This window comes from Pinus tabuliformis, chromosome 7 (assembly GCF_031772625.1).
Source record: "Pinus tabuliformis cultivar Carrire ecotype Pingquan chromosome 7, CPIR1, whole genome shotgun sequence".
NCBI lineage: Eukaryota > Viridiplantae > Streptophyta > Pinopsida > Pinales > Pinaceae > Pinus > Pinus tabuliformis.
Window position 1 is genome coordinate 303,344,669 of NC_142293.1, and position 12,205 is coordinate 303,356,873.

Here is a 12,205-nt window from a genome sequence, read left to right on the forward strand (position 1 = left end):
TATATATGTGTCTCAGATAAGTATAGTATTATGCCACCGCCACACCCCTGGTCTTGGGCAGAACCATCAAAGTAGGCCCATGGATGAGTTTTATCTATAACCTCTGGCATGATAGTATGAATCGAGGCAACCTGTTCATCATCTGGTATTTCATTGTAACTATTGCATATTATTGGGATAATGAGGGATAAGAAATTTTTCTTGTCGAGAAATATGCTGTTGTTCTTGCACATCCATATGTTCCAGCACATTATTAAAGGGAGATTTTAGGCTTTTAAATTGGGGGCTTTAGTCCACCAGCTGTTCCAGGCATTCAAAATACTATCACCTTCCCAACGCTGAGTTATGTTTAGCGTATGCAGCACCTGTTCCCAGATCTGTTGAGTTGTGGTGCAAGATAGGAACAGATGGTAGTTTGATTCCTCCTCCCTATGGCATAGTACACACCAGGAAGGACCCTGGAAGGAGTGTTTTCTAAGATTTGTTCCAGATGGGGTCTTGTCCATGATAATGTTCCACATCAGGAGACGTGTGCGAGGTGGGCCTTTCAGCTTCCATAACCAACACCACCAGCTTTCCAATGAGATGGGCTTATGGCGAGCATGTATAATAGGATAACCCTCCTTTGGTGTATAGGTCCCCTTTTGTGCAAGAGCCCATATCAGTTCATCCTCATCATCCCTGAGTCTCACATGGGATTCTTTTAAAGTGTCAGTGTATTGCCTCCACTCCATATGCCACTGTTCCAGTATACCAAGAGCATCCGTAGATAGCCAAGCTTGATGATAGATGGATGTATTCAAAAGATCCCTGATCTGTGCAATGGTTACCACTCCTCTACGATTTAGGAAATCTATCAACTCTAGAGAAATATTGTATAAGTTGCCGCAACCAATCCATGGATCAGCTCCTATGCGAACAAACATGCCATTGCCAATATGCTAAGTAAGGCCACTTCTTATGATGGGAAGGGTGTGTATGACAACTCTCCAGATCACTAATATTCCTTTCTTGTTCCAAGCAGGTAGCCGAATCCAATCCATAATAGTATGAGGCTAAATATATTTATAGGTAACCACCTCCGTCCAAAGGATTTTGTGCTTCAGGAGAAGCCACCCTAATTTGGCTGCAAGTGCCTGAGCAAAAGCAAAGAGATTTTTAAGGCCCCAACCCCCCCATTTTTTGGGGGTTGCAATTCTGTTCCATTTAACCTAAGCAAAGGGTTTCCCATCCTTGTGTCCCTTCCATAAGAAATGGCAACATAATCTTTGAATCCTAGATAAAATACCTTGAGGAATCTAGGCAAGGGATATCTAGTAGACTAGGGTGGCTTCAAGGACAGATTTTATAAGTACCAAACGACCAGCTCTGGATAGTAACTAATGGCTCCAATTGTTTAATCTTTTTTCAACCTTTGCGACTAACCAGGTCCAATCAGAAATTTTATATCCATGAGATTTTATCCTGAAGCCTAGGTACTTCAATCCATCCTCTAGCAGTAGGCCCTAGAAAGGAAATTTGAGGTGTGCATGATAGGTCTCCTATCGGGAGCAAGCAGATAGGGTGATGGTGGATTTGGGCCCGTTAATTTCCATCCCTGTTGTAGAGCAGAATAATTACAACACCTCAGAGAGTGTTGTAGTCTTGGGAGCTTTGGGTTTTTTTAAGGGGCCAACCAATTCTAGGTAGATAGGGGAATGATCTGAAATCCCTCTTGTGCCCACCCATTGTCTGTAATTTGTAAGGGATGCAATCAGGTCTTCATGAATGAGAAACCTGTCCAGTCTCCTGCCAAGAGCTGCATCTCCTATCCTTCTGTTGTGCCATGTAGGCATCTTTTTGTTCATGGGTATATCAATAAGGCGGTGTTGCTCCAGTAGTAATCCCAGTTGATCCGAGAGTGGATCCAACTGTGAATGATGTCCCCAGGATTCTTCATGACCAATAGTGAAATTTAGGTCTCCGCCCAGGATAGTGGAGTGGTCAATTAAGGGGTTCTCGAGTAACTGCTGCCAGAAGTCCAGTCTACTATGATTGGGGGCATAAATATTCATAATACAGAGATTCCTGCCTAGTTCAACTGAGGATATATCCATACCCAGGAATCCATGACCACCCCATGCAGAGATGACCTTGATGGTTTGTGGGTTTACCCCAAGAGAAATACCCCCCAATCGCCCAACGACATCTAAAGCCTGAAATAACCATCTAGGCATAATGGCTTGGAGGGTCCTAACAATCTGCTCGGACCTACCGAGGGTTTCTTGTAAAAAAAATATATCACATGGCTCACTGCCCAAGAGCCTCTTAAGAGCTAATTTTTTAGAGGGGCTAGCTAAACCCCTACAATTGAAGGATAGCCACTTCATGGGGGAACACTGCCAAGGGTGTCCTGTGCTCTAAGTACCATTTCAATGGTGTTCTGTCTGCCCTGGGCCACATCAGCCCCAACAATCTTGATGGCTTTGGATATCTTGGATGGCCTCCCCGGAAGGGCTTATGCTCAGCTTTTGAGGATGTGATGCCCAATCTAAGCGATTCAGGAAGAGCCTAGTGGTGGGGGCGAAGGTTGTATGAGTGAGAGCCCGATGCAGATGGGGAAATAGGGGGGTCTCGGAAACCATGAGAATGTACAACCCGGGGGGGTAGTGGTGAAAATGGATAGAGGGCGTCAAGTGCACAAGTGATGGGGGAGGTAACCATGCAAGGTAAAGATGCAGTAGATGCCATAGAGAAAATAAAATTACTAACATTCAAAACAGAGGAAAAGGGGGAAGAAACAATACCCGTTGATGGAGTAGCCACTGCAACAGACCGAGATCTAGTCATGGGCAGGGAGATAGGTGGAATCTAGGCAGCACAAGATGGCTGAAAAGTGTCCCCAACCACATCCTTTGGACTATCCAGACCTGTGGGCTGCTCATCCACAATTGGGTCTTCTGTTTGGCGATGCTTATTTCCCTTGGATGCAGGAGGAGAAGATGGCGAGATGAGTGGACAATCTTTGTAAAGATGCCCAACCTTATGGCATCTTCTGCATTTGAATGGGACACCTTCATAATCTAGGTTTTGTCTGCGCGAGTAATGCCTCCAATGAAGGGTTATCTTCTCCTCCAGGCCTTCTCTGGTATCCAAGTGAACCAGAATACGAGCCATGGTCATATTTCCAGTTGTTTCATAGGACTGGTCATGCTCCAAATAGGTTCCCAGTGCATTGCCGATGCGCTTGAAGACATCCAGAGACCAATATTGCATAGGTAGCCCTAGTAAGCATACCCATATCGGCCCAGCTCCTAGTTGTTCCCTTTCAGGATCAAATAACGGATCCCATCTTTTCAGCAAAACCGGGGCATATTCAATGTGCCAAAACCTTGAGAGTATCCAGTCAGTGTACTCCTCCCTGCGAAATCTAAGAGCGAACCACCCTCGTGTGAGAACACGAATAGTGGACATTTCTTTGAGTAGAGTTCCCCATATCTCCATGGTCTAGAGGCATAGTCTCTTCGCTGAGTAATTCCGCCCTCGAACTCAGCCTACCAAAACCTTCTTGGCCGTATCAACCACTTCACCCATCGAGAGGTTGATGTCCCTATCAACGACCTTCAAGTACCTCCCTTTCTTGACTTTATCAAACTTGCGTTCCATCGGGTAGTCCCGGAAAAGTCCCCGGACGCCCTGCTTAACCGTCTGCGGAGTAGAAGGAGTGGATTTAGGGTTAGGTACTAGCGTGCTGAAACAACTAGAGTGGATGGGAGTGTTGGGAGGAGGGCTGTTAGGGTTTGGTACAGAGCCTCCAGCCTGAGAGGAGAAAAGGGGGGTAGCAGACCCGGGTTGTGTGATGCAGGTGAAAAAGGGGGTGTTGGATGGGGAATAAATGTGTGGTATGTGAGGCAACAGAGAGTCAAATGAGGGGGATGGGTGTAGATAGGTGCCAATGAGCTTAAGGGTAGTTGGGATAGTGGAGGGCAGTCCAAACTGAATGTGTCTTCAAGATCAACTTAGGGTGGCAGGTGGGGCACATATTGCCCAAGACGGTTTAATGCAGGGTTCGGAGCAGACAGAGGGCGAAAGGATGAACCAAAAGAACTGGAACCTGACACAGCGCGAGGGCGGGTCCAAATTTCTTCGTAGGGATTAAGGTCCTCAGTGTAATCAACGACATCGAGGTCCATGAATATCGACAGGGAGCAGGTTAGAGGTGGTTATGGTCTGCGAAAAAGTCGAGTTGACTATAGAAACGGAACACCAGGGAGCTCGCGGGTTGTAGACATGCAGGGTGAAAGCAGGGCATCTATGATGGTTAACCACAACCGCTAGGTGCAACACAACACCGACCCAGGGCCACCATTATCGTCTTCCTCCAGAGCTCTCATTTTTTTTTGGATTCTCATTCCCGCACTCCAGGTTCCTTGTTTAGCTTTTTAGTAACTTCTTAATTTAATGGTTGCTATTTTTTTTAGTTTTATTTCCCTTTTATTTAATTTTATGATTTAATTTTTATTTTTTAGAAGTAAAAGGAAATAAGAAAGTCGATGATTTTTTAAATTTTTTTTTGGGAAAAAAACTATAAAAAATCAATATTAATCTTGATTTTATAAATGATTTGTGATCTAATAAATTTTATTTGAAAATTGTTAAGTTTTAATTTTCTACTAAAACATATTATATAAAATCCATATCAATATAAAAAAAAATCCATTCAAAGGTGGATGCGAAATTTTAATATTACTTTCATATAAATAAGATTAAATATAGTTTTATTTTTTTAATATCACTATTTCTTTTATTTTTGGTTTTTTTTTTTTTAGAAATAATAGGCTAAGTGGAAGTGGAGGAGATGGTCTGAAGATTATGGATTTAGCTCCCTTGGATAAGATCATTGCCAACATTTGGATAAGTTACTATATTTTTAATAAATTACCTAAAAACATATGTAACCTCCAAATCACCATTCTTATTCACACCCTAGTATTTTATCTGTAAATCCAATATAAATTGCCCAAGTTGTTAAGAGATTGAGATTTGTGGTTGTATCAAAGTTGAATTCAAGATTTGCTGATATTTTATGAATGATATCGGGCGCTAGGTGTCCAAAAGAACTGGCTTCAAATTCTCAATTGGGCTTCCTCATCCATTAGTTTGTGCCTATATCTGGAGTCAAGTATTACAACATTTGCTATTCTTAGAATTTAATTATTTTCAACTAGTATCTATAGGCTATACTTTGACGTAATTTAGGAACTGCAAAGATGAATATGAGATATATAAAATGTGCAATTATTCTTGTACTAATTATTGCACTACAAATAGATGCAAATACTCTCTTTTCTGGGAATTCGTGGGAAAAGAAGAGTTGTCACTTATTGATTCGTCCATTCCAGTGAAAGCTCTCGAGTTTGGCTGGGCACTTTTAACACCGCCAAAGATGCCCTTCTCTCTTGCATGTGACGAATCAATTCAGAGATAAATTTTTTCCCTTGTTTTTTTTCAAAGGATAATTTAAAGGGGGGTTTTGTTATTTGGAATACAAATTGGTATTTTTTTCTTTTTTCACCAAAGATAATTTTAAAGGAGAGTTTTTTTATTTGGAATATAAATTGGTTTTATACAACTTAAGCCTTTGAGGTTCACAACAAATAACTAGTTTGTAATTTTTTTGAAAATCTATATATTTTAAAAATACTTGTGGAAAAAACCAGTTATCATTTAATAACCAACCTTTCAAACTAACTAAGTGAGTCTATCATCATGCCTGTAATATGTATTTTGAGAAGAGAGAGCGTGAATGCTTGGAGCAATTAATAGTTTTTTTTTTTTTTTAACTGAAACGGTTAATTTTTATTGATAGAAAGCTGATCGGGCATAGCCTGAACGACCATTACAATTTTCATTGATGATTACAACACTTTTTCACTTAAGGAATGTTTGCCTTAGTTGGAGTTCCTGCATTTATGCTGATCATTCCTTCCTGAAGAGAGCATCCTATATTTGCCAATCTGTCTGCGTCTTTGTTTAATCCTCTAAGAATGTGATATATTTGAACCGGATGGAGGTCTTTCAATATTCTGTTTACTCTTGCTAGCTGCTTGTTCAGTGCCGGATCCTTGAGCTTTTCCTTTTTTACCATTGTTTTTATCAACAATTCTGAGTCTCCTATTATTAAGATTTCCTTTGGATTTTCTTTACTTGCAATTTGGCAAGCTTTCCAGAGACTAAGTATTTCAGCTTGGTTGTTTGTTTTCACTCCCAGGCCCCAACTGAATTCATCTTTTTTCCCATTCCGGTAGAAGATCACACCTCCTGCTCCTGACCTCCCTGGATTGCCTTTTGAGGCTCCATCAAAGAAAATGGTGCATATGTCCTGGGATTTCCACCACTTTTGGAAGTTGTCTTCAGTTTCACGGATCTGCCATCTTTCCTTGTGGATTGGTCGTTTAATTGCTTGATGTCTGTCTTTTCCTGTGTAGTCTTCCAACCACGCGCTTTCTTCTCTTCTTAGTGAATTGTCTTCCTTTGCAGTGTGATGATTGAGAGTTTCTAGGAGAAGCTTCTTTGCCTGTTCTGCCACTTTCACAGCTGGTAGCTCAATGTTATTAAAGATGGTCTCATTCCGGGCTAACCAGATTTTCCAGCAAACATATTTAGGCGCAGCTGTCCATACTTTGTGCCAAATTGATTTGTTGACAATTCGGTGAGGGTAGCTGTCATTCCAGGATGTAAACATGGAGACTATCGTACTTTGAGAAGGGGCACTCACATTTAGTCCGGAAAAGAAGATGGACCATACCTCCTTCGCGAAATCACACATTATGAACATATGGTTTGCTGTTTCCAGATCTCTTTTGCAAAGGATGCATCTGTGTGGCCCTGCTATACCCCTTTTGCACAGATTTTCTCCTGTGAGGATTTTGTTATGAAATAAAGTCCAAAAAAAGAAGTTGATTTTTGGGATGCTGAAGCTGTCCCAAATCTGCTTCCAAACAATTCCCTGATGTGATGAATCTTGCTTGCTTTGCAATTGATGATATCCCTGGTTTGCTGTATATACTCCATTCTTGCCCCAGCCCCAAATGTCTTCCTCATCGATGTGGACTGGAGCAAAATCAGCGATTTCTTCAATGAGGACAGCGAGCTGATTTTTTAATTGTTCTGGAATTCTGGGCCATTTCCATCTCAACCAATTGCCTTTACTGTCCCATTCTGATAAATCCTCTATTTTTTTGATACCTCTTGCTCGGAGCCAATCTCTGATCTCGGCGATCTCAATTTTTTGGTTTAGCGGCTGATGTCCCATTATGCAGTCTTTCCATAAATTAGTTTTCTTCCCATTACTCGGAATACGGTATAATTGACTTCTGAAAAACTCTATTCCTTTGGCGCACAGTTTCCAGGCCTGCGTGCCTTTTGGATGCTTCTCCGGTTTATAATTCATGATGGATCGTTTCTTAAGGTATTTCTTATTAAGGATCTGGCTTACAGGATGGTTGGGCTCCACGCATAATTGCCATAGCAATTTGCATCCCAGGGCCACGTTTGCATACCTAGGGTCGCACACCTGAAGGCCTCCTTCCGCCATCAACCTTTTTACTGTATCCCATTTAATTAGATGGAATCGGTTGTTATTCCCTCGCCCACCATTCCACAAAAAATTGCGTATATACCTGGAGATTTGATCGGAAATGTGTTTGGGTGCCATCATCAGAGCCGCTTGAAATGTTGGCAGTGCTGAGAGGACAGATTTGATTAAGATGAGTTTGCCTCCTGTGGATAACCAGAAGCCTCCCCACGCTGCTATCCTCTTCTTGTATTTTGATATTACTTCCTCCCACAGGTGGTTTCTATTTGAGCCCAGCGTTATAGGAAGACCCAAATATTTGATTCTTTCCCATTCTGCGTGCCCTTTGTATCCCAAGTCTTCTGCGATTTTCCCAATTGAGTGTTGGTCTATGTTCCAGCCATAGACTGCACTTTTCTTTTCACTTACTAGTGCGCCCGTGATGCTGCAAAACTTCTGTAAAATGGTTTTGAAGGCTGATGCTATTCTTGAGGAGGCCCCCCCCAGCAAGAGCGAGTCATCAGCGAATAATGCATGGTTCATTGGTTCTATGCCTTTCTCTATTCTGATCCCTGGTATACTGCCTTTTTGTTTTTCCATAGTTAACTTTCTACTTAAAGAGTCAGCCATCAGAATGTAGAGGAAGGGTGAGAGGGGACAACCCTGTCTCAGGCCCCTTGTGGCTGGGAAGAAGTTTGCAGGTCTGCCATTTATCATTGGTGCTATCCATATCTTCTCCAGGCAGGCTTTAATTAAATTAATGAAGTTCTGGTTGAAGCCAAAAGCTGATAGAACCCTGTATAAAAAAGATCTATTTACTCTATCAAAAGCATTGCACATGTCCAGTTTGATTAACATACCTTGTTCTTTACGCAGCTGACTTGAATGCAAAGCTTCCTGCACTTGGATGACGTTGTCCAGGATGTGACGTCCTTTCACAAAACCTCCTTGAGCTGAAGTAATTAATTTTTGAAGTAATGGTTTGATTCTATTTGCCATCAACTTGGCCAGTATCTTGTAGGATGAGTTGCATAATGAGATAGGTCTGTATCTATCGAATGTGCCTGGATTGGCTTCCTTTGGAATTAGAGCGAGGAAAGTTGAGTTTATGCCGCCTCCGACTTTTGCCTTCCTCATGAAACCTTGAACCATTCTCATGAGATCAGTTTTGATTATCTCCCAGCATATTCTGTAAAAGTGGATTGAAAATCCATCGGGCCCGGGGGCTTTATCTGGCTCCATGGACCAGACTATGTTTGATATTTCTTCTTCTAAGGCTGGCCTTAAAAGTTTTTCATTGTCATCTAAACTTACGAGCTGGGGAATATTTGTGAGGAATTCTTCTATGTCCTCCACGCTCCCATCTTTTCCAGCGTTGAGAAGATTTTGGAAATGTTTAACTGCTGCCTCCTTGATTTGTTCAAATCCTCTACATACCTGTCCACTGGAAGTAGTAATTTCTGCAATGTGATTTCGCGAGATCCGGGCCCTGTATTGTCTATGGAAATATGTAGTGTTCCTGTCCCCTGCTTTGAGCCACAGGCTGCGAGATTTTAATCGCCAGAATTCCTCCTCATTTCTAAAGGAGCTGTATGCTTTCCTTTGGGCATATTTTTCTTTGTCTAGATCTGTGGCTAAAATGGCTTTCTCTTCTAGCCCCAATTGAAGTTCTTCCAGCTATTTTGTTGCCTCTTTCCTCTGGCTGGTGGGGGAGTTGGCGTCTTTCTTTATCCATTCTTTGAGTGCCTTTTTGGTGTTCTTAATTTTTTGCTCCCACACATAGCTTGGGGAGCCTAAGATATCTTTTTCCCAAGCTGTTTGTACAGTTTCAAGAAACCCCTCTCTTTTGACCCAGAGAGGACTGAATCTGAATGGGAGAGGACCGAGGTCTTCTTCCTCCTTTATGCGTAGGAGAATTGGCTTGTGGTCCGATGTTAGTTTTGGCAGGATCTTAGAGAAGACTATTCTATTGTCCATCATAATTGCGCTGCTGGCGAGGAATCTATCTAACCTTGCTGAAATGTGGTGTTCCCCTGTTCTATTATTTGTCCAAGTGTATGCTCCTTTCACCGGCTTAAAGTCAACCAAGTCCCATGACTGGATGAGATTTTCCACAGTGGGGAGGAAGGGGTCTCTTGTAGAGGATCCACCTCGTTTTTCTTTTGGATCTAGGATTATATTCAGGTCTCCTCCTATGATTATATTCGTAGGGCTGCATTGCTCTATGTAATCTGATAGGGTCTTCCAACACTCTTTTTTCTCCTCATAATGCACCGGGACATACATATTAAACAAATCTAGTTTAACTTTGCCTGCTGTGTGCCATAGTTCTGTATATATCCAATGTTGGGTCTCGTGTAGTCTGCCAAGAGTGAATAGGTTCTTTGACCAGAATGTGCCTATTCCTCCAGCCGAGCCTCTTGCACTGATTACCTTCCCTGAATCAAATTTCCATTTAGTGTTGCTGGTATTTAGAAGGGTCTCCCCTTCTATTTTGGTCTCTTGGAGCATGAGTACGTCTATGGGTTCCATTTTCATTAAATCTTTGATGGCCTCTGCCTTAGTGGGGTTTCCCAGACCCCTGCAGTTCCAAGATACCAGGTTCAGGTTCATCATTTACAGCTTGTTGGTGTGGGGCCTCCTCCCTTGGACGCCCTTGGCCTGATATTCCTTCCCAGAGTCATTTCTATAGTAGCTTGACTTCCTAGGGTTTTTTGCTTTTCTGGTTCTTCTTCTCTAACTTCCTTGTTTGATCTCCTTCCGGCTCGCTTGGATGGCCTTTCATCATCATCCGAGGAGCCAACATTTTTTGTTTTTTTCTTCTTCTGCTTGATTATGTCTGCGTATGAAGGAGAAGAGTTATTGCTTGGATTCAGATTTGATGTGTTACCTGGATCTTGGAAATCGCTGTCGTTGAGCTGGGGTGGATCTTCTTGCTCTTTCTCCAGAGGCTCTGAGGGTGGTGTGAGAGATTCGAAAGGGTTTTTGTCCTCCGCTGCGCTGGTGACTTCCTTGCTCCCAGCATTTTGTTGACTTTCAGTTTCTTGTCCTGATTTGTTCCCTGTCTCCTTGCCTTTGTTTTTGTTGTTCTGCCTATTATTTGCTGCTTTCTTTACTTGCTTCCATTGCTCTCCTTTTTCTCTCTCTGTGGTTTCCTCGTTTTTCTTCTTACAATATCTTGCGAAGTGTCCGTATTCGTGGCAGTATCGACATTTGAATGGAAGCTGCTCGTAGTCTAGTTCTTGGATATGCGTCCAGTCTGCCACCGAGAGCTTGATGGCTTCAGGAAGCCCGATTTCTAGGTCGACCTCTACGCAGATTCTCGCACAGGAGTATTGATCCTTCCTTGGCGCCTGATCTATATATCTGCCAAGTGCATTTCCAATAGATTGCAACGATTTCTGGCTCCAGCAGTGGAGGGGAAGGTGAGGAAGGCGCACCTAGACGGGCACATCTTGGGATGGGTCGAAGTCGGGGGACCATTTATTCAGGTACAGTCCTTGAGGGCCCATAAAATATGGCCCGTTTCTGAAGATCAGGCTTCTATCTTCTGCATTTTCGAACACGAACACAAAAAACCCTTGCCCACGAAATGAATTTTTATTCCTTCTTTGACCAGGGGGATCCAGTTGCGCTTTACCCACTCTTCAACTCCTTTCGGGGAGGGCCATAACCCTGTAAACTGACCAATTAGTCCTCTTTCGGCGAGATTCAGTGCTGATCTGCATGTGTCTTCCACCGGCAAAGACACCGTTGGAATACTTCCCAGTTTTTTAACAAACTTGAGCTGAGGTCCGGAAGGCTGACGTTTTCCTGAGGCTGCTACCAGAGACCTGAATGCTTCCAGTTCTGATGGGGTTTCGGAGCCATCGCCCTGTTCCATGTCTGAGATCGTCCTCAAGGATGAAACCAGCCCGAGTTAGGTCGTAGACAGGGCCCCCATGCGAGGGCGTTGCCGATTTCAGCAGATCCGCAGGTCACTGCCAACCAACGCCGCGCTGAATAGGTCTTCCGCTTGCCTGATGCGCGCCCAGGAAGAGTTGCAGAGCTGTTTTTCACATAAGAGAAAAAAAATTGGAGCAATTAATAGTTAATAGTTGATAGTTTAATGATAAAATTTATTGTCGGCTTTTTATCTTAATTAATTATCATTTAATGATTGATTTAAGTATGCTTTATTTTGATTTCTAATTTATTAAAAATATTATATATAGATGTCTAGTTTATTATTAATATTATATAGATATGTTTGTTGTTGTTTAATAATTAAGTTAAAAGCATATATCAAAAATTAAAAAGTTATAAAAGATTAATAACTTATTATTATTTTAAAATTAATGTTATTAATGTTGGTTTGTTTATGCAGTTTTTTTTAAGGTCATTGTGTTAAAATGAGTGAATTAAAAAGGTAGGCTATTAATTATGATTAGTACTAATATTAATATTTATATATGAATTTTATTATTAATATTATATATAAATGTTTTTTGTTGTTTAATGATTAATTTAAAAGCATATATTAAATTTTTTATAGTTTTAAAAGATTAATAACTTATTATTATTTTAAAATTAATGTTATTAATGTAGGTTTATTTATGTAGTTTTTCTAGGTAATTGTATTAAAATGAATGAATTAAAAAGTAGGCTATT

At 41.6% G+C, this 12,205-nt stretch overlaps 3 protein-coding genes across 3 annotated transcripts; all 3 read right to left on the bottom strand.

Moving 5' to 3' along the window:
• Window positions 1-1,616: 1,616 nt before the first annotated feature.
• On the bottom strand, window positions 1,617-2,216 carry LOC149247068 (uncharacterized). The gene has a single exon (XM_089443297.1). The coding sequence runs from the start codon at window positions 2,214-2,216 to the stop codon at window positions 1,617-1,619; it is 600 nt and encodes a 199-aa protein (XP_089299423.1).
• A 634-nt stretch (window positions 2,217-2,850) lies between these two features.
• LOC149247069 (uncharacterized) lies at window positions 2,851-3,483 on the bottom strand. The gene has a single exon (XM_089443301.1). It carries the CDS (start codon window positions 3,481-3,483, stop codon window positions 2,851-2,853), a length of 633 nt encoding a protein of 210 aa, XP_089299427.1.
• Window positions 3,484-5,914: 2,431 nt separating this feature from the next.
• LOC149247070 (uncharacterized) lies at window positions 5,915-11,438 on the bottom strand. The gene is made up of 3 exons (XM_089443305.1): window positions 11,200-11,438; window positions 10,176-10,921; window positions 5,915-9,081 (listed from the first exon to the last, which is right to left on the bottom strand). The coding sequence occupies exons 1-3, from the start codon at window positions 11,436-11,438 to the stop codon at window positions 5,915-5,917; spliced, it is 4,152 nt and encodes a 1,383-aa protein (XP_089299431.1).
• Window positions 11,439-12,205: the final 767 nt, after the last annotated feature.